At 41.1% G+C, this 23,314-nt stretch overlaps 1 protein-coding gene across 2 annotated transcripts in view; it reads left to right on the top strand.

Moving 5' to 3' along the window:
• Positions 1-23,314, top strand: part of RSPO2 (R-spondin 2) — a 153,310-nt gene that overhangs the window by 95,316 nt on the left and 34,680 nt on the right. For both annotated transcript variants that reach the window (XM_079796600.1, XM_079796599.1), the window contains exons 4-5: positions 841-984; positions 3,510-3,698. In XM_079796600.1, the coding sequence (XP_079652726.1) occupies positions 841-984; positions 3,510-3,698 (333 nt within the window). The remainder of the gene's footprint in view (positions 1-840; positions 985-3,509; positions 3,699-23,314) is intronic.

Below are 23,314 nucleotides of genomic sequence, written 5' to 3'. Positions count from 1 at the left end.
GCTAGCACTGCCCTCCTTGTAGGATTCTTTTTTTTAAAAAATATATTTTATTGATTTTTTACAGAGAGAAAGGGAGAGGGATAGAGAGTTAGAAACATCGATGAGAGAGAAACATCGATCAGCTGCCTCTTGCACACCCCCTTCTGGGGATGGGCCCGCAACCAAGGTACATGCCCTTGACCGGAATCGAACCTGGGACCCTTGAGTCTGCAGGCCCACGCTCTATCCACTGAGCCAAACCGGTTTCGGCAGTAGGCTTGTTATGGAAATGCATATAAAGCCTTTGGCACATTGTTACGTGTTTTTTTCTTTTCGTTCTAATGACCTGAACTACCCCTCCAAGTTAAGGAACCCTCTGATGAAAGTAAATGCCAGCACTGACCAACATAAACAGAATTGTAATTGACTGTCCAGAAGCAGAAGATCCTGATTAGAGTATCCCCCTTTGTATGTTTTCCGTTGTATGTCTTTGAAGAGCAGGGAAGATTTCAGTCCCAGCAGCAATGCAATTTGTAGTGGGGGTGTTTTCTTTTTCTTTTTTTTTTTTACATCCTTTTTCATCCCATTTGGAGTTGCAAAAATTTCAGAAGGGTCTCATGGCTGCCCAGGGCCTTGGGCTGGAGTTGTGTCTAAGCTTATTGATGTGGTGAGCTGTTGCAAGAGGTAGGAGTGATTTAGAATGAGATGGCATTAGGAAACAAAGGAGTTGAACACATATTGCTCTGACCACTAGAATTTCAATTGAACTGACCGATGAATTTGTGAAAGTTTTATTTGTAAAAGGAGTGCATTTCTCTTTGACTGAAATTTTCTCTTTTTCTCTTTTAAAATTGTTTTCAGGATGCAGAATAGAAAACTGTGATTCTTGCTTTAGCAAAGACTTTTGTACCAAGTGCAAAGTAGGCTTTTATTTGCATAGAGGCCGTTGCTTTGATGAATGCCCAGATGGTTTTGCACCGTTAGATGAAACCATGGAATGTGTGGGTAAGTAGTTTTTTGTGTAACTTTCAAACTGCAACTTTTTACACCTGTTTCTTGGGGAGAGGGAAATGCATACTGGGTTATTCAACCTAATAACAAATTGGTTGTCTTGCTGTTAATTAGAACTAAAAATTATTTGAGTTTTTTGCTGACTTTCTGAATTCTTTAGGCATCATGACATTGGGTTGTTTTATATATTACATCTTGCTACAAAATTTGCGAGTTGTACATTTTCTAGATTAAACTATTTAGATGCTGATAATGCTTTTTATCATATGTGTAATACATCTATTTCTTACTTATCTTAAAAAATTATTAGTATCTGTTAGATAAAAACATTTTGTTTAAAATAAAAATAAAAATTTCAAGCAGTACCATGTTATTAATGATTCTATCACTTTTGTCATGTATACTAATTATGGCTCTTCTTAGCCATTTGTTTTTTAAATATCATTGGGAAGAAAATTTTTGTGCAAAATATATTTTGATAATTGACTATATGTTGCAAAGTGCATTAAAACAGTTTTACCTTTACTAAATTTATATAGCTAGAATGCATAATTTAATATGTACATATATACCATTTGTGAATAATAATGAGAAATACACATTTTATAAATTGTGTATTTTTTGAGTGTTTGAAAACACTTTGGTTTTTATACTACTTTTTCACTATGTTTATATAGTTTTTATATGGTTTTGGCTTTTATACTACCAATTAAAAGGTAAAGTTCTGTCAGTACCTGCATTTTGATGAATGCCTGAATCTGTTCTTAGGTGCAATGGCATCTTCACTACTCCCAGCCCTCTGCACCTATCCGGAATTTTATTTGGCATGTTATACATCTGATATGATGTACAAGAGAGCTATGTATTATGATCCTTTCCATTTCCTTGAAATGGAGACTTAAGAGAAAAATTGAGAACATTTTTTCCTAAAGAAATATTGCTAAAATGGTCTGAACTATATATATAAAAGCCCAGTGACCAAACGGCGGAATGACCAGAACGACAGGGCAACCAGTCGCTATGATGCACACTGACCACCTGGGGGGCAGATACTCAATTCAGGGGGCTGACCAGATTGAGCGGCACTCCTACAGCGGGCCAATCTACACAGGCCATGCCCCCACCAGTGCACGAATCGTGCACTGGGCCTCTAGTAATTATATATTCAAAAGCTTGCAGAGAACACATTTAAAGAAGAGGTTTATGAAGAAATGTGTACTTATGTTCCTATTTGTGTGTGAGTGAATACATTCATACAGGCAACACCCTATTAAACATTGGAAAGCCACTAGAAGAGCATATTGAGAATGTTGTTTGCTTTTGAGAGGCAAGATCTACGCCCCTTAGAGACAGTCAGTGGGAGCTCTTATGAAACCCTCAAAGATAAACTAATTATAAATTGAGTCCTATGCATTCCCCTGAATACAGATCATCTTGAATAGCTTCGAAATATCTAAGAGTAACCATGATCATGCCTGCTAAGATCTGGAATGCTGAAATAGTGTGTGTGGACCCTGGGCCTGAGTTGTGACCTGGTAGTGCGAAGGGGCTTTTGAATGGGGAATTTGATGAGGAGGTTTAACTTTATCAATTTTTGTCCTTTTATTCCCCAACCTCACCCAAGGAGATTGTAAGCAAGCCCACTTTTCCGCTTTATGATTTTATAAAAGGGGGTGCTAAAAGCAGATATGTAATCTAGAAAAAAGCATACATTTTTCATATACCTAACCATTCTTGTTTACTTTGCACACTATAATAATACATAGCACCAATTTAGGGAATAGGAAATACATACTGTGGTTTCCTGACACCCATTGAAAGAATTGAGATAATCGGAATATGCAAAACAAAAACCCTATCCTTTTCACCAAATACTTACTTTTAAAATACATATAAATGTGTGTGTGTGTGTGTGTATATTGGTTCCAGAGAGGAAGGAAGAGGGAGAGATAGAAACATCAATGATGAGAGAGAATCATCTATTGGCTGCCTCCTTCCTGCCCCCTACTGCTCTAACCAGGAATGGAACTGTGACCTCCTGGTTCATAGGTCAGTGCTCCACCACTGAGCCATGCTGGTCAGGCCCAAACACTTACTTTCAAAGTAAAACTAACACACTTGTGAATTTCAGTGGGGGCATTCGGAATTAACATGAAAAGTTTTGTCTTCTGTCATAATATGAAAATCGTATCTTCGGCTGTAGATTTTAGCTATTGAATCTTTCAGAGATTATATATTCCAGTGTCTTTAGAATGGATCAGAAGCATCTCTTCAAAAAAATGAACGAAGACAAATTGAAAGTACTAGTTTTAAAATTACTGATGTGGCAATTATTGTAAATGAAAGGAACCCTATGGTTCAAAGAATTAAAGTTTGAAAGGGGAATATAGGTCTTTGTGGGCTGTACAACTTAATTTGGGGAATCTGAAAGTGGGGAGAGCATATAAATTTGATGATAGTGGAGCAAATGGGTTCCAAATTATTTGTATTTGTTTTGTTTATTTTTAATCTTTATTTAGAAGGATGTGAAGTTGGTCATTGGAGTGAATGGGGAACTTGTAGCAGAAATAATCGCACATGTGGATTTAAATGGGGTCTGGAAACCAGAACACGGCAAATTGTTAAAAAGCCAGCGAAAGATACAATACCATGTCCAACCATCGCCGAATCCAGGAGATGTAAGATGGCCATGAGGCACTGTCCCGGAGGTGAGTGTGGGTAGTCACTACCGTGGGTGGTATGCTTTCTGAATTTGCCTCTTCCCTTACCCCCACCCCCAATAATGAATATTTCTCCATGGAGGAAACCTGATAACAACATTGGTCAGAGGGTCCAACCCCACATTATTCTTATTTAAATGATGGATGCTTACACTGTGAAGAGTAGAGAGGGGATATTTCATTTACTTTCACGACACCTTGGTAATAATTTAGAAGAGTGCATTACAAATGGGCTTTCCAAATTGAGGTTTCTAAGAGCGTGTGTGTGTCTTTTTTTGGCTAACGCACCATACAAGTAGGTCTTATGAAATCAGGCTTTTGCAGATGTTGCTCTGAGGGAAGCGGCCAACTTTCAGCTGAGAAGCGTTTAGATTAGAAAGGTTTATGGCATCTGTAAAATCATCGGCATCATTACTAGTTGAAGATGACAACTTAAAATAAACTTGCCCAAACACTGGGAGGAATAAACGCTGTCTTAATGTTACCACAATTAGCCGGCTCTCTTTGTTTTGATAATAATTTGTAGAAAACAGCTACTGGTATGTGTGTGTTTATTCATGTCTTTGTAGTAATTGTGCTGATTTGCAGTAATTATTCTGTAATAACAGGATTAGGCCCATTTACAAATTAGGAGACGCGTCCATAGCTCAGGTGACGGCCGGAGCCGAGTCAGTCTGTTGGAGATGGAGTTCTCAGCGCCGCTGCTGTGGTTCTTACAGTGTAATCACTTGTTACCGTTTATCACGAGTGGATGCTACGTTGTCGGAGATGAAGCTGGGGTTTTTCTAGTCTACAGCATAGAAAAGCATAGAAGCTGTGTTTGGAAAATTGCCCTGTGAAAGAATCAAAATTTTTGTTTGTCTTTATTTATTTTATTTTTTTTCTGTTGGGGCACAGTTTTTCAGTTTTGTGGTTACAGGCCAGAGAGAGAATACCTGTCGGCTTAAAATGGATTTACATCCGTATTGTGCTGCCCCATAGAGAATGTCTATGATCCGTGGAGGAAGACAAACCTTTAAGACTTGAAGACTCCAGTCGGCCTTTGAGAACTATTAGATCCAGATTCAGAAGCTCCTATTAGGAAGGCAGCTTTTCCTCTTGAATTAGTTTTGCTTTGCTTTGCTGGGTCTTTGAAACAAAGTTTTTGGGGGGTTTGCTTTTCACTAACAAGGATGGTTTTGTTCGCTTTAAACTGAGTATTTTTCAGTCAAAATATAAGAAAATATTTTCTTACAAAACTAATAAGCTACTTCTTGGATAGCTGAGAGCATTTAACCTGCAACCTCCTGCCTAAAAACAAACCCGATGTATTCAGGTATTGGAAAGAAAGGCTTCCCTTGTTGTATATTGTTTACATAACTACCCTCCCCCACTTCTCTTCCAGCGATGTGGTCCCCCAATTGTGGTTTACGTTAATAGCAAAAATTAACCTGAAAATGCTCCTATAACAAACATGCTTATGTGTAACAAGAGCCAGAATATTCCCCTCCCACTATTTTGACCTAGCCCCAGTCTTGCTTGAGAATTAGTAGATAACAGCTAGATTGTTAACTTGTAATGTTTATTGCACTCATAGTTTTTTGTGCTACCAACAACAGTATATACTGTCTTACAGAGTACAACCCAACACTGTCAGCAATGTAAATTATGCTGAAACAAATGCGTATATATCATGTTAATATTCTCTTTTTGATAACCAGTAATGAACTCTGATTTAATTCATATTTAGGCTTTATCAAGTATTATTTATTAGGAGAGACTGGCCATTGTTTTAATTCCCAAATCTACATTTTTCAGTTGAATAAATTCAATTTTTATATGACGTTAGTAGGTCTAAAAGGTTATATGGAAACTTGTTTTATTGTTTTATAAAAAGGGACCTACAATAGAATTGTTGATAGAAATGGAAAGTTACTCCGCAATAAAATAACTTCTATTTTAAAATGTAAGAAATTACAACTAGAAAATTAATTTTGGAACTTGAGCACCAACTTATAAAAATAGGCATAACTTCCAGTGTCGTATCCCACCTTGCCTCAGGTGAGAGAGCAAAAAGTTCCTTTCTTCAGTAGGTCACGGTGATTAATGGAAGAATGGAGACGAAAACCGCTTCAGCCCATTTTACATCTTGATTTGATTTTAGTGATCTGCTTTGACAAACCATGCAAAAATGTAAGTCGTAATCAGGTTGGGAATACAGGCATTTTTCAGATCTTTTCAACATATGTATGGATTTTTCTCCTGTTGGAGCCAATCTTAACCTGATTGCACACAAACACAGCCTTCACCTCCTTCACACTAAAGCACCAGCACATTAAAATCAGCTGCTTTCGATTACTGGAAGGCAGAAGTTAAAGGTCAATGCAATGGAATAGTCACTAAGTATATAAGATATTTCATTAAAAACTACTAAAAATAAGAAAATAATGGATGCAAGATTTTAAAAAAATGGTGTAATGCTTCAGTGTATCTTCCCCTTAATGGTCAGATGCTTATTGGCTTTTAAAAGAAGATTCTCTGAGAACATCCTAAGTCATGGATTGATTTACACTTGAAGTTACTCGGTGTTCCTTCCCAAACTTCTCTTTTTAATCAGTGACCTTTTCTTCCATTTCTGGTGAAAATAGCCTGTAGAGTTTCTTGGGCTTTGCTGACACTGATTTTTTCAGGATTCTGTTCTGGCGATCAGGAGATCTGGGTCTCTGTACCCTGTCAAGCCATTAATTCTGTGACCCTCGGCAAGACACTTAACCTCTTTTGGCCTCTATTTCCTCATTTGTTAATTGGAGGGTATGAGGGTAGGCGACCTGTAAGATCCAGCCCAGTTCTAAAACCCAGTGATTCTAAGATTCATTGTTAGAAGATCTGGGCAAGTTCTGTGGCCGAGATGTGCAGGGTGAGGGAGAGACTGGAAGCCCAGGATCGCTGTTTTACAAAGAACTGAACACTTTTTCAGTAGCTGCACTGGGCATGTGCCAAGACTTTCACATTGGGCAGCTTTCAACCACTTTCTTCCTTCTCTTTCTTTCTCACAGGTAGTCAACCCTCAAAGACTATGCAATACTTTAAATCCACATATGACCTGTTTATCTACCAAGATGCAGGAGAGTAAAAAAGAGAAGAGCTTAAAAAAAAAACATGGTGAAAGGAGAAAGGTGGATAATGAGTGAGAGGAAAAATATATTGAAAAAATGAATATAGGAAACAAGGGGGAAAATAATGGACTACTTAAAAATGAAGCCCGTACTCACTGCAGATATAACTGCCTTCCCTCTCTTCCACCCTGAGCTCACTAATGAATAGAATTCACCCTGTTGCGACTAAGTTATTCTCTTAACATATAACTTGAATCTTTATTTTTTCATATGTTTTTTTTATTTCAGAGAGGAAGGGAGAGGGAGAGAGAGATAGAAACATCAATGATGAGAATCATTGATTGACCGCCTCCTGCACACCTGACCCTGGGGATCGAGCCCACAACCCGGGCATGTGCCCTGACCGGGAATCAAACTCTAACCTCCTGGTTCATAGGTCGATGCTCAACCACTGAGCAATGCTGGCCAGGCTATCACTTGAATCTTTAAATGAAAGGAATTTTGAGTTTGAACCATGTTGTATATTAGGCAATACACTAATAGAAAAATATAAGCATACTACCATTATATATTTAAATAACAAATAGAAAAACTAAATCATGGTTGTGGAGAGACAAAGTTGGCAGATGCTCATATACAGGGGGAAGTGCTGACATTTGGAAGTGGCTGTACTCTTCCACTCCTTCACAGGATCGGCCAACATAACCTCAGCCTGAGATGTCCTGTCCTGTCTGTATGGGACTCACTGTTTTGTAAGGTCTCATGACAACTAATTTTCATGTATTCATTCGATATTTATCGAGCATGGCTATGTATCAATCATTGGGCATAATGAGTCCTTACAGAGCTTTTCTAATGGGAATCAGGGCAATAAAGAAGAGGATGAATGCATAATTTTCTGCGGAGATAGAGGCTGTGAAGAAAAATAAAGCAGGATAAGGAGCCAGTGAAAGAGTTGGTTGGGAGTGCCTATTTTTTTGTAGGGTATTCAGAGGAATTGAGGGAGTACCATTTGGTTATAGATCTGAATGAAGGAGAGCTTTGGATCGACCTAGGGACAGTTGTTTAGCTACGGACTCGATGGCTGTGCTATGTGACCATCTTGATTCTCCCACTTGCATAGGGTAGGGGGGGGAGGAACTGAGACTTAGGGAGGCTCTGACTGGACCAAGGTGATGCACAGCAAGTTTCTAGTGGGAGAGCCAAGAGTAGGACCAATATTTTGCTGCCTAGGAAACCCAAGTTTTCCCCTGCCCTTTTCTTATTCCTTATAATAAAAATCAGGGACAGAGCCATGGTTGTCCACCATTGAAGTAGCCAACTTTAAACTATTTCTCCCTCCAACAGACACATCATTTTACTTTTGCTCTACAAATACTTAAAAAAAAAAACACCCCAAACACACTCCAGGGCATTCTGCCATCACCACCTCCTCCCAATATCTTCCAACTTGAAACAGCCAGTGGAACATACCCCAAAGGTCACTTAGTAAATGCCGAAGTGTTGAGCCACTCACTGGCTTTGTTTTGGTTCAGCTGCCCCTACTAAGACCTCTTCTTCTATCATTTTACTGTCATTCATCCTCAGTTTGTTGGGGTTAAAAAGAGTGACTTCAAGCTTTTTTATTTATTTACTAGAGGCCCGGTGCACGAAATTTGTGCACGGAGGGGGTTGTCCCTCAGCCCAGGCTGTACCCTCTCCAATATGGGACCCCTCGAGGGATGTTCGACTGCCCGTTTAGGCCCGATCCCGGTGGGCAGTCGGATCCCTAAACGGGCAGTCGGACATCCCTCTCACAATCCAGGACTGCTGGCTCCCAACTGCTTGCCTGCCTGCCTTCCTGATTGCCCCTAACCGCTTCTGCCTGCCAGCCTGATCACCCCCTAACCACTCTGCTGCCAGCCTGTTTGCCCCCAACTTCCCTCCTCTGCCGGCCTGGTCACCCCTAACTGCCCTCTCCTGCAGGGTTGATCACCTCCAACTGCCCTCCCTTACAGGCTTGGTCCCTCTCAACTGCCCTCCCTTGCAGGCCGGGTGCCTCCCAACTGCCCTCTCCTGCTGGCCATCTTGTGGTGGCCATCTTGTGTCCACATGGGGGCAGGATCTTTGACCACATGGGGGGAGCTATATTGTGTGTTGCAGTGATGATCAATCTGCATATTACTCTTTTATGCAGGATAGGATAGGATAGGATAGGATAGGATAGGATAGAGGCCTGGTACAGGGGTGGGGGCCAGCTGGTTTGCCCTGAAGGGCATCACAGATCAGGTGGGGGTTCCCTTGGGGTGTGGGCCGGCCTGAGTGAGGGGCCTGTGGTGGTTTGCAGGCCGGCCACGCCCCCTGGCAACCCAAGGGGAGGCCCTGGTATCTGGAATTTATTTTCCTTCTACAATTGAAACTTTGTAGCCTGGAGCGGAGCCAAGCCTGGGGCTCCCTCCGAGGCCGGCAGCCATTTCTGTTGGGGTTATAATTGAAACTTTGTTGCCTTAAGCGGGTGGGCCCGGCCAGGGTGTGCGGAAAGCTTTGCTTCCCCTGTTGCCTGGGGCAACCCTGGCCTGCTCTCTCAAGCTCCATTCTGCCGTCATTTGTTTGAATTTGTTTACCTTCTATAATTGAAACTTTGTAGCTTGAGTGGAGGCTTAGGCCTGGCAAGGGCAGGTGGAAAGCTTGGCTTCCTCTGTTACCTAGGAAACCTTGCTCTCTGTGGCTGTAGCCATCTTGGTTTGGGTTAATTTGCATGCTCACTCTGATTGGATGGTGGGCGTGGCTTGTGGGTGTGTCGGAGGTATGGTCAATTTGCATATTTGTCTATTAATAGATAGGATTTATTTATTTATTTATTTATTTATTTATTTATTTAATCCTTAGTCCTTCAAAGTCACCCGCTCGCTGAGGCTGCCTTATGTTGAGTCCCACCCAGCATTCATCGCTGTCCCTTTGCTCCCTGGTCTGCACAGAAGCGCTGGGATCCGTGCCCCTCCCCCGCACCTAGCCGCTCTGTGACCCGCTTGGTTTTTCTCTTTCTGACACATAGAAGCAGTCAGACAGTTAAAGTAATTTAGATGATGCTTTGACATGTGCTTAGATAGCTTTTTATCCTTTCTACTCCTGGCTACCTCAACTCACCATACCACAATTGTTAGTAACAATATAGTGCAATTCTTTAAGCCCTAATATTTTCTTAGTGTGTTAAAACTTAAATATGGAATCTACTACTACATACTTTTTCTATTGGAAAATAACTTATTCCTCTTATGAGACCTTACTTGACCATTATCTCCTTTTTTTTTAAAGTGGCTTTTAACTTGGTAGGAAACAAAAGAAAATATTTTTTAGTAATTGGGACTCTTAATTCCTGCAAACATTTTCTTTTTAAAAAGCAATAGTAATAAGACCTCTCTAATTTTTGTTTTTTGTATATAAATTGACAGCAACATGTGGACTAGGTATTAGATAATATAACTAAATATGGTTGTAGATTGTGATGGATTAAACTGAGAGCAGGAAATAAGCACATTTTCAGTAGGATAAGGGTCAAGAAAATATGCTTTAGACATGTGTTTTTTATTTCTGTACATTTTGTTTACATTTGAGTTGCAATTTATGTGGTCTGTTTTATACATGCCAACCTCAAGAATAGTTTGGAAGAGAGGATAAGAGTAAAACCTCTTTTCTTTTGAAACTTTCATGGCTGTCTGGAATGTAGATATTGAAATTTTTATATGAAGAAGACAGCATCTGAAAAAGGGGGCATTCTTGCTCCCCCTCTGTGATGCTAAATACTTCATTATATTTTAAAATCAGTGACTGTTAGTTATTTCAAACTGAGCAAATTGTACTATTTCCCAGGTACCTCTAGATACATGGCAGCTAATTGTAAGGTTATTTCATAGTGTTTATAAACTGGGACAGTCACCCAAAGGCAGCCACATTTCAAATGTTAATGTATAACTATTATATTAAATTGATGGTTAGCCAAGATCCACCTGCCCTCAGACACTTCCCTCAGCAGCTCAAGTGTCTGGAATTCTGCCCTAGCTGGTTTGGCTCAGTGGATAGAATGCTGGTCCACAGACTGAAGGGTCCTGGGTTCAGTTCCCATCAGGGGCATGTACCTCGGTTGCAGGCTCAATCCCTACCCTGGTTGGGGCGCCTGTAGGAGGCAACCAATCGATGTGTCTCTCAAATCGATGTTTCTCTCTCTGTCTCTCCCGGTCCCTTCCACTCTCTCAAAAAAACCAATGGAAAAATATCCTCAGGTGAGGATTAACAAACAAACAAACGTCTGTAATTCCTGCTTCAGCAATCTTAACCATGAACTTGAGGCAGCATCTTGGGAAGTATGCCCACCCTCTCTGCACCCTCCACCCACCACTTTTTAATTTTTTTCCTTGTTTGCTGGAAAGTGGGTAGGTGATAACTATTCACACCCGTTGTCGGTGTTTTTTTGTTTTTGTTTTTCTGGGGGGTTTATTTTAGCAATGATTTCTTTCAGACCTACTCATTGTCACATTTCAGAGGGTACAGGCCTGAGGAAGTGGAAGAGCAGAAAAGTGGGCTGCAATGGGGTGTGCCCGGGACATCGCGGGATGTCCAGAGAGGGCAAAACTACGCGCCGTCTGGGACTGAGACGTGGGAGTCTTGGGGCGTGCCAAGCACCCATCCCCTGGAGGCCGAGGGCGGGCTATAAGGCAACTGCTTCTCCCCGTTTCATTTTGAGCCTGTCCCGGTGCCAGCCTGGCTTGCCGGAGGGGCCAGGGAGGCGTGAGTGCAAGAAGCCACACCTTGGTGTCCCTCTCTGCAGCTTCCCATCTGCAGGCTGCACCAGCCCCACTTCATTACAGTCGGGAGCACCGTGTCCTCGTCTCTTTTACGGGTCCTTGTAAAAAGGATTTCTCAACGGCATATGCCACTGGAGGCCCGATGTTCTGTGTGCAACACGGCAAGGAAAGGGAAGTTCCGAAGGAGCCTCTCTTTTATGAATTTTACACAGCAGTAAGCTACTCTGATCTTAATGTAAAATATATACAACCGTTTTTACAGCAGTCTAGAATAAAAACAACTTTAATGGGGCACACATGGTGTCAGTGGTAGATTTCCCCCCACCCCTCCACTTCCAGAGGACTTTTTTTCTTTTTCCTCATGAGATAAGAGAGTCTCAAGTCTAAATCCCCTAGTGAGTTTTTAGAACAACTTATGTTCCTCATCAGACACCTCTCTGGGACTTCGGCTGGTGTTGATAAGAGGCGCAGGCAGTTTGCTCACTGAGATTTCCTGTAAATATTCTCCAGCTACTGGAATGACCCAGAGCTGTACTCGTGGAAAGCCTCCAGGATCAGGGCGCAGGAAGAAAACACACACACACACACACACACACACACACACACACACACACACACACACATTTTAATGGAAATAATGACAGAGTTTTAGTAAAACCCCAGTGTGATTCATGTCATCATACGGAAGTGCTTGAGATGATCAAGGTATTTGTGCAACAGAGAGGGGCAAAAGGTTCAGGTGGCAAGAGTTATTGCACTTAATTTAGGCTAATGATGTACAGGCAATAGATTTTGCTGTGCAGTTGACTTGTTTATATAATACTTGGCCCTAATATTTCTTGTATTTGAGCTTGCATATAGTCAAGAGACATTTCATAAGTAATGTTATGCCCTTATATCCTGCCCATTACTCGAAGGATTTAATAACTGAATGTGAAAGGTTATTTAATAATGTGCTAAAAGCAAAACAAGAACTGCCCCAAATTTACTAGTAAAAGATCAGAACTAGGAAAACTTAGAATGAGGGCTCAGGACTGATAAAGAAAATAGAGCATACAAATATGTGTTGGTTGAAATAATTGGGCTAAAAATTTGGGCCTCTTACCAAACAAAGGGGAAAAGTAGATATGGTTCTTTCTATTCTTATTTAAAGGAAATGATTAATTATAAAATAGAATATCAATTTTGTAACAGCTTTTAAAGGGAAAAATCACCACATATATGTGTATATATCTACACAACCATATGCATATATACATATATACACAGCACATATATACGTATACACAAAAATATATGAATATATACACATTTTATATACATATATCACAACACACATATATGAATACTCATTCCAATTCAGACACATTCACGTGTGTGCGTGTGGGTGGGAGGGATGGTTCCTACATTATAGAATTGAGGAAATTAGCCCAGCCACTGTGGCTCAGGGGCTGAACATCGACCTATGAGCCAGGACGTCATAGTTGGATTCCTGGTCAGGGCACGTGCCTGGGTTGCAGGCTCAGTCCCAGTAGGGGATGTGCAGGAGGCAGCAAATCTATGATTCTCATGGTTGATGTGTCTGTCTCTCCATCTCCCTTCCTCTCTGAAATCAATAAAAATAATTGAGGAAACTAATGACAATTCTCATAGTAAAGAAAGCATTCTAGGTTCATAGGAAGACACACAGTAACATATTTCTCAAATGGGGATTCACATCCAGAGCCATGAGTTGCATGGTGGACAGGTCTTCAGCGTCTGTGTAACGAAGGGTGTTTCCCGAATGCAGAGGCAGCTTGGGAGGCTTATCCCTCAATGAAAGCTGAAGGTCTAATCATGAAATGTGGTTCGGTAGAGGCAATATGGAATCAGGACTTCTTGATTTACTTGTTATATTTGAATGAATCGTCCACTTGGTTCTCTTAGTGAATATTGAACACATTTAGAAGAGCCTGGTGTCTAGTGAACCTAGAAAATGGACGTTTGTACCGAGGGTCAGTTACCCTTTGAACTTGTCAATAAATGTGGTGTCTTTTCTACATAGTACCATGTTCTTAGGTATGATCAGGAGGTGCCTTGTTTAGATGCAGAGTTATTTCTGGTGATGATTTAAAGTCCTGCAGTAATATTTTAAGTAACCTTTTGTGATTTTTGTTTCTTCTTCAAGACTGGTCTTCAATAATTTTATTCTGGCAAAACTATTTGATATGAGAACCACATGGATTTTGAGTAAATACTCACTGAGTTGAATTGACTTTATTGAATATGTTACAAAGTGCCTTCCAATTCCTCGTTTGAACCTAATTCTACAGTATAATTCAGGTAGTAAGTATTGGAGCTGAATTTCCAATGCAATCCATGATTTTCCCATCATCATGTCTACAGGTTCATCAAACCAGTTATTTAACATCTGTTAATGCCTGAGTTCTAAAGAAATGGACAAATTGGGAGCAGGGAAGATACAGATAAAAGAGGTTATAGTCTAACCAGGGAAGATAAAAATGCAAATTAAAATAAACGAAGCAGAGGTCTATTTGTAAATGTGAATAAGTATTGTTACAGGCTCTGATGTTTTAGGGAAAAGTATCATTTTTAGTTCTTGTGGCCAGGGAAGGCTTCCTGAAGAGCAAAGCTTAAATTATATTATGAGGCAAACACGTTATAAAAAGGGGAGAGAGTTTTCTAGACAGAATGTTGTGGGGAAAGATGCCACAATGTACTCCTCGTGTCCAAGGGGATGAGCAGAAGAACCTGGTTGAAGCTCGGAGTTTGAGAATGGCAGTCACAGAAGCTCACAGCAGAGACATAAGTTGCATACTGATTGTGAAGTGCCTCTCTGGAGAGGACTGGTTTTTTAATTTTACTTTGCACACAGTGGAGAGCCATAGGGGACTTTTGAGCACGGAGGTGGAAGTGACCGAGGTCGTGTTGGTAAGGTGTCAGAAGATAAACTGCACGTCCCAGATTTGGGGGCAGTTCTTTAAACAGTCTGAGTTTGGGAGAATTACCAAAGAATACTTATGCGTTCTGATGTTTATATATTTATGTTCTGCTTGCTTTTCTGAAGAGTGCAGGATTCTGCCTTATGACCCTTATGTCATTTTCTGCCAACTTTCTAAGCCAAGTCATTCCCCAGTTTTATTAGAGTAGTTTATTTTGTTACATCTAGGCACATTTTGCATTTACCCTAACTGAACTATATGTGCGTTCTAACTGCTATTCCTGTATGCCATTTACCAAGACTCTGGCTTATGATGTTAACTTCTAAAGGGGGTTTCCTTAGAGTATTCTGAAACTTTAAAGTGCACAAATATTATTCAGATCAAGGATGAAATGTTCCTACAGGGTCCAATTTCAATTGTATACCTAAGATGGTTTTATTTAGCACGTTGCTTACTGGCAGTTGCCTGGAACATTGGATTGAGAAGGATTCTGAGTTAAGTGCTGAGTTTGGAGAAAAGTGTATAGTTACCAATTTGTGGTGTTTGCAGCATCGGGTGGGGAGCAATATGCCATGTATTTGTTCCCCCTAATTCTAATGCTTTAACCCAATCTGCTTGTGACTCTTTCTCCTGCCCCCCTCCAAGCCCCCCAATACACCCTCGGATGTCTTTGGGAAACAGTCATTTGCTTCTATTTTATACCTTCAGTGATGATGCATGATTATACATTGGAAAATTTGTTATGTACTGGTTTGGTCACTTATTGGTTGAATAACATTGGGAAAAATACTTAATTTCCCAGGGTGTAGCCATATATGAAATGAGGATAATATGTCACAAGACTGTTGTGAGGAGTAAATGAGCACATATGCAAATAGGTATGTTTTTAATATTCTGGTACATTTTGTTACAATCCTGTTGTTAATTCTTTCCATGACTGTCTAACACTTGCCACTTTGGTGTTCTTTGATTTTGCCCACTTCATGGCTTCATTCCGATGCGGATCATCTTCCATTTGAGCCCAAGCCTACAGATCTGGCTGTTGATGGGCATCTTCCCTAGACACTAGCATAACAGGTGACACATACCTTGCTGTCCTTTCAAAATCTTATGTCCCCTGGGGCAACTATTCTTTCTAATGGGATTACTAGCCTCCCAATTACCTGGACTCTCAGCCCTACCTTTGAATCTCTTCCTCACATGACAAATCAGAACTCAAATCTTTGTTCAACCACCTGAATGTAGACAAAGTTGAGAAGTTTACCTAATCTCTCTAAGCCTCAGTGTCAGCATCTGTATCATGGGGATAGTAGATGCCTGCTTTATAGGATTGTTACAAGAATTAACATTCCATGGCCATACCATGTCTTGCACAGTCAAGGATCAGAAAATGTGGGCTGCTATTAGTTGGAAAAAAAAATAACCACCCACTCAGTCCTGTTTCTGCATTGTCCAATCATCTTCATTTCTATTGTCTTTACTTGACTTGAAACCTTTTGATTCTCTTTACCTAGAAGATTGCAATCACCTTTGATATGCAGAGGGCGTGCAGGTTAATTTGCAATCCAGCTAACAGATGTGTCAGCGTATTCACAGTTGAATTCATTTCACCTCATTCATGGTGTAACCTAGGCGGAACAACTGACACGCTGAGTTCTCAAAATGACTGGATGTCACTGAGCATCCTGATCAGCACAGGGCCTGGTGCAGAGCGAGCCTCAATTGCTGAAAGGAGTGAAGGTTGCAGGGCCACTAGGACTGGTGGCTGAAGAGGTGAGACTTCTGACTATAGACCGGGAATCACGTGTTTTCAATAAGTGAAAATGAGTAGAGAGTGGGGGGAAAGATCAAGTGATCAAAAGTGTGAAAAAACTGGATGTGTATATGTAAACATAGAGAATCTGTTTGAAACAACACAGGGAGCAAAATGGGGACACAGGACAAAAGGAGTTGAATACGCAGAAGGAATGAACTCAGTAAATACTTCAAAGTTAGTAAGAGTTAGTTACTGAATTGAGCCCCATGGATTGACCAGTGCACAAAAATTTGAGGCTGACTGAAGAATTATCCCAGGGAAGAGGAAGTGTCTGCCCACATGTGATTCATTTACAAACCTCAGGCTTGGAAATGTGAATATTTAAAAAGAAACTGAAGCATGGGTATGACAATGAGGCATACCGTATTTTCCGGCGTATAAGACGACTTTTTAACCCAGGAAAATCTTATATGCCCAGTCGTCTTATACACTGGAAAATACGGTAGTTCATAACAAATAAATCAGCCACCTATGCCATAGTGATGAGCCTAATGCCAGGAATATGGGAACGGAGGTATACCATTCAGTGATGTGTGTTGCTTCACTGTACTAAAGACATCTTGTTATGAAAATTCAGTTTCTTAAACCCATTATATACTAGAGGCCAGATGCACGAAGATTCGTGTAAGAATAGGCCTTCCTTCCCCTGGCTGCCAACACCTGGGACCCGGGCCTTCACTCTGGCCGCTGCCTTCCGCCTTCACTCCGGCCCGGAGCCACCTTCCGCCTTCCTACGATGCCCAGAGGCTCAGAGTGGCCAGGGCAGGGCGGAACGCCTGTGTCATAGCCATGGCGATGATGCAAGCGTCCCAGCCTGGCCGCCACCATCTTTGTCACATCAGTTTGCATATTCCCTCCTTTTTGGCTGTGGGCACCGCCATCTTTGTCACAAAGTGATGGTCAATTTGCATATTCTGTCTTTATTAGATAGGATCACTAACTTAACCTTGAGGAAGAGTAGGATTTACAGAAGAGAAGGAAGCTCTCGACCTAGGTTCAGGAGTGCTCCTTTCTCACAGGTGAGGACTGGTCTCTCAGCCTGGTTGAGTGAGAGTCGCTTTACTTTTTCCTCGTTTACATTTTGGGGATTCTGCATATGTTTTCTTCTTTTTGAAAAGGCATGTCTTTCTATTAAACACAACTTTAAGTTGCACTCATTTACATCTCCTCTTTTATATGTTGGAAGCTAAGGGTCAGGGAGGCTGAGAGAAGTCTCCATGGCAATGTTAGATACTAAAGGCAAAGCTTGGTGTTTGCTTAGATGTTAAACCTAGAGCTTTTTCCCATATAGTCTGTTTATCTTCCAACCCATAGTAATCCCTGGAACTTCCTCAGAGGTAATGCAATTAGGATTGTTCACGCTATTGCATCATATATCCTTTATGGTGATTGACCTTTTTATTGTTTTCTCTCCAAATAGTTGTATGAAACTTAGCATGGACTGAATTCAGTAATGCATCTACTTTTTTGGTAGATCCTGCAAAATTTTATGAGGGACCGATTTTTAAAAATCTCCTCTTTAAGTAGTTTACAGGTTTTCATGTGGATATACAAATTATATACAGTTAAATATGGTATGTTAGAAAAGCTCATGATATGCTCCAAACACAACTTTACTTCATCTTGAGCTGCCTCTTGAACATTTTATCCAATAGGTGTCATCTTCCCTTGTTCCTAGGAGAAAATTCTGGCAGATCTGACATCTTTTCTGCTCACTTTTTGGTGATATAGACCAATGGTTGCTGTTAGTTATTGACACAGTCTTAATTTAGTTATTAGAATATTTAGCTCAAGGTAGCAGAAGACTAGAACCATGAGTTAATAATAAGTCTCTGATTATTATCTTGGACTTATAAATAGAACATATATAACAGACTTTGGCTGATATGAAGAGTCTGTTTTCAAAACACCCATATAGGGAAGCATCAGTTTTCCAGACTACCTCTTCCTTGGAAATTCTAAAGGAAATGAACCTCTAATGAAATGAAACGGTAAAAAGCAACTGAAGGCTAATTCCTGGAAGAGGTATATTGTGTAGCCTCCCATCCCTTTCTCCCTCTTATCTTTTCATCTTATGTCAAAACCTATAGAAGGAAACCACATGCAGGTCTTGCATGGGAGCAAAGATTTCTTGTAGTACTCTCATGTTGAGAGTGGTATTGCTAACTCAAGTAATTCAAAGTAATTTCTGCCTCAAATGTCAAGTGTTTGTTGATTTCAGATCTTCCTCTCTTTGGTACAATTGTCAAATTCAAGTGCACAGACTGACCTAATCCAGTCATCAAACATGCTTTGAATTAGGAGTTACTTGGCTAGCTCCTGTAGCTCTGTTTGAAGCAGTAGTGGCAGTCTGGGTTGCTGGGACCACGCTGCTTCCAGGTTAACGGAAACATAAGACCTATACATCCCAGGAACCACTACGTGAAATTTTCCACCAGGTGGATGACATGTGAGCCTCTCCAGTTGCAACGCTGTAACATCGGCAGTAGCCTAATTTGAACCATTCCTTTTATAATGGCTTACATTTATTAAGAACTTGCTTAAAGGAGTTCAAACAAGGGTGGTGACCTCTTAAGCACCCATATTTTAAAACTTTTTAAAAAATCATACAGCCCTCAAATTGTTCATCTTTTATGCAACCTTAAGTACTTAGTAACAAATCATTCCACAATCAATATTATGCCATGAATGCACAATTAAAGATGATTGAAAATTCAAAATAGGTGGTCATTTATTCTCATATGTGTGTGTGTGTGTGCGCGCGCGCGCGCTCAGGCACGAGGGGTGAAGGTGGGAGGGGAAGGAGAATTTGGGGTTTCAGCACTGTGTTTGGGGAGACGTTCAATGTTGTGCTCCGCATTTTGTTTGACAGTTGTCACATTGTTTTCATTGTCTCTCCACTTTGTTTATTTCCCTGCTTCTTAAGCAGCCTGATGAAATCTCATCAACTAACCAGGATTGAATTTTGATGACTGCCAAGTTGCTTTGATGAAATCTAGTGTAATTATCTTAAACCCGACTTATTTGGCTTTAATGCTGGCATTTTCCATATTGAGAAAATTAGTGCATTTGTCCGCTCCTGGAGAGAGAAGCCCAGTGAGAAACAAAGATAGCTCAAATACAAAAAGCATCCACAATTTAAGTGCATTTTATAGCTCTGTTTCAAAGCTAGCTTGTCTGCACATTTCCTCTTTATGTTTTAGCATCTGTGCCTTTTAATAACAAAATCAAAAATAGCTATTAGCGAAAACCACCCTCACCCCCAAACTGGAGAAAGAAAATATATAATTCCTGTTGGCCGGAAAAAGCTTTGGTGTCTTATTTGGATTTTCTTAAGGTGGGGGCAAAAAATGTTTAGTATTTTAAATACAAAATATTATTTTATCAACAGAGGAAAATTTGAATTTTTAAATTGTACTTTTTGTTGGTATTTCAGGCTCCAAAGCCAGTGCTGTAAAAGAGTCAAAAGAATTGTGAAGTCAAAAGACTCCCAAGTTTGATCCTGACTTCTGATACCGATGATAGAGGAAATGAAGCTTGCTGAAATCTTATATAGTTAAGTTAGAAAGTTGACTTTGTTGGATCTCTTAGGTCCTGGTACTGCAGGGTTTTCAGAATGTCCACGTAGCCCGAGGTAACACACCGAGCTGTTCAGCCAGTACAGTTCCCGTTAGCATGAGAGGCCAGCGACCTCAGGATGCCCGGGCCTCTCTCGCGTGCGGGCACACACACTGGAGCTGGAATTGGAAGAGCTGAGCTACTGTGGGCAGGTCAGCCACCCTCAGAGGCTCTTATTCTCTATCTCGGGGTTCTGATTTGTTTGAGTCGATTCCCTAAAGTTACTGTACAACTTTGACCTCCAAACGTTGGCACAGACAGCCCCACTCTAACAGACAGTGGCCGTTTAATAGAAGGCAGATAATTGGTACAATTGTCAAATCCAGATCATGGAAAGGCAGTTCTGTGCCCTGGGAGCAGGTCCTATATGTTACTTTGCTTCGAAATTGGTGTTTTTGTGCCTCTGCCTGACCTGATTTAGATACCTTTCCTTTTTCATGTTTCCTCCGTCAGTTTTCAGGGAGCGTAACCTTCCTGACTTATTAATCACCACCTCTAAAGAGTTCCCTTCTTGGTTTTACTACGTTGTTTATGGAGTGTTCCGTCAGAGACTACTTCAGAATCCTAGCGGGTCGGGGTTCTGCTGAGTGTGAAGCCGACTCCTCGCTGGTTTAGTCGTGGTCCGACTGACGCCCATGTCCAATTGAAATGAACGTTTATCAGGGCGGTATCTTGTGGTGATGTAAATTTTACTGCATTTTACAATTTAAGTGATCCATGAAATATCTGGCAAGGGCTAGTTTAATGCATTTTACAGATGAAGCCCCAAAACACAAAATAAAAAAAGTGGTCCACACTTACTATGTACGTTGTTCAGAAATTAGCTCTACTTACGTGATTTCAGAATCTACTCCTCGTTACAGCAATCCCCTCTCCCTTCCCCAAGGTATTAGGCTGTTGTCGCTGTTATTATCATTGTCTAGACTCAGGATCTGGTGAGCGCTTTATGGAGCCAAGTCCCTGGACTGTCACGCAGTATGATTTAGAGTGCGGCGACCGCAGAAGATGGAGATTATAGGAGACTGACTTCTGACCGCTCTGTTCTTGGCCTCTTGTTTGGGTTCTGACTGCGCTCTCTGTCACAGACCCAGAAGAATCGCAGATAGTTATTCCAGAGTCTGTATGTAGTTGTCCTCTTCTGGATAACTGATATCCCTTATAGCAGGGATATCAATCCTTGACCCACAGGTTTGAAAGAAATAGGTCAAATGCACAATTTTCTGGTGAGATGCATGGCTTTTCATTATACTAGGTCAGTGATGGGCAACCTTTTGAGCTTGGTGTGTCAAACTTCGCCAAAAAACTGAGCATAACTCGGGTAGTGTGTCCCTTTGAGGAAAAAACTAACTCCAAGACTCTAGTCACAAATGTTTCATCCTCAGGAGCAGCAAATGTTTTATCCTCGGCATGCGGCCGCATGTCATCAGAAATGGCTACGCGTGACAGTGCTGACACACGTGTCATAGGTTCACCATCACTGTACTAGGTGTTCCAGGAGCTGTGAGGATGAAGTGAGTTAAGATTTGAAAAGTTAAAAATCTGCCGCAACTGGAATTAAAGCAAGAGCCCAATGCTGAGAGCAGGGAACACAGACACCATAGAGAAATGTTGATGCCAACTGCTTGAGAAGTTCATAAAAGAGCTATATTGAGCCTTAAGAAAGAAAAGAGCTTTATCGGAAAGGATCTGTGATTGATTGGTATTCCATCCACCGCTAAATAGTTCCGTGGGTTTGGGTCTTCCTCCTTTATTGATTTGTTAATTTTTTTTTCAGATTGCTTTTCTACTTAATGAATTTTCTTTCAAAATTGTGCTTGTGTTCTTCAGATTTCCTAGTCCTCTGAAAACTGGCTCTTATTTTTAAAATTTATTTTGAGTAAAATGGTACATAGTGGAGACGCTCAAGTCCTTTCTTCTCTGATGTTGACCCTCCATTGCTTGCTAGACCTGCCTCAGGAAGGGGCTGCGAGGCAGATCCTGAATGCCTGGTGCCGAGCAGCTCTCAGCAGAGCATCTGCTGCGCAGACACTGGGAGTAGAAGCTTTTTAAAGAGAAACAGACTATCTGACTTTTTAATTAGAAAACTGCTAAAGTCCACACCTCAGTGTCATCTCTTGGGGCTCCTAAACCAGAATCTAGGGTATCTTTACTAGTGTTTTTCTTTTTGAAAACATGCAATAAAAATGTAAACCTTAGCCAGAAGAGAGATGAAGGGTAAGGGGGCGAGTCTCAAGGGATTGGTAACAGGATTAGAAGTTTGTAGAAATCATTTGCATTTCTGGCTTGCGTCTGTTATAAAACTTGGCTGGAGCTAGGAAACCTGGTGTTTTACATTTCAAGTTCCTTTTAGGCAAAATCCAACACTTTATTTGCTAAGCAGAAATGACCACCTCTGTGAAAATTTAAGAACTAGTCCTGAGCACAGGAAAGAGTAGGCTAGCAGGAGAGGAAATCCACTCAGCACAGAGCTCTTTTTAAAAATATAGATATATTTTTTATTAATTGCAGAGCAGAAGGGAGAGGGAGAGAGAGATAGAAACATCAGTGATGAGAGAGAATCATTGACCGGCTGCCTCCTAAACGCTCCCCACTGGGGATTGAACCCGCAAACCCAGCATGTACCTTGACCTGGAATGGAACTGTGATCTCCTGGTTCATAGGTTGACGCTCAACCACTGAGCCACGCCTGCCGGGCCAGAGCTCTTTCGTTAGCCCTTTCAGTGCAAAACACAGGAGTCCTTTCAAATTGTAGATGATGTTACAATAGCACAACCAGAAGGTCCTAGGGTGGCTACAAGTTACAACATTATAATGTTCTATGTTGTCTCACAGGAGGTCAGTTTGTATCTAGTGGCATTAGAGATTTCCTTAACCTTTTGCACTCGGATGTCGAGTGTGACTCGACACGGTTAGCATTAGAATAAAGGAATCGAGAAAAAAGCAAGCGAGTGCAAAGGGTTAAAATTAACTTTGGTTCAAAGATATTAAGCAGAAGGTGGAGGTGGGTGGGAAGAGATCAACCAAAGAATTTGTATGCACATATGCATAACCCATGGACACAGACAATAGTGTGGTTAAGGCCTGGGTTGGGGGTGGGGACTAGAAAGGGTCAATGGGGGGAAAAGGAGATACTATATAATAAAGAAGTAATATGCAAATTGACCATCACTCCAACACAAAATGGCCGCCCCCATGTGGTCAAAGATGGCCACCACAAGATGGCCGGCAAGGGAGGGCACTTGTGGGCAATCAAGCCAGCAGAGGAGGGCAGTTGGGAGGGACCAGGCCTGAAAGGGAGGTCAGTTAGGGGTGATCAGGCCTGCAGGGGAGGACAGTTGCGGGGGGCGGGGGG

Source organism: Cnephaeus nilssonii (genome assembly GCF_951640355.1).
Source record: "Cnephaeus nilssonii genome assembly, chromosome: 18".
Taxonomy (NCBI): domain Eukaryota; kingdom Metazoa; phylum Chordata; class Mammalia; order Chiroptera; family Vespertilionidae; genus Cnephaeus; species Cnephaeus nilssonii.
The sequence above is the reverse complement of the archived record's forward strand: the minus strand, read 5'-3'. Positions and strand labels throughout refer to the sequence as shown.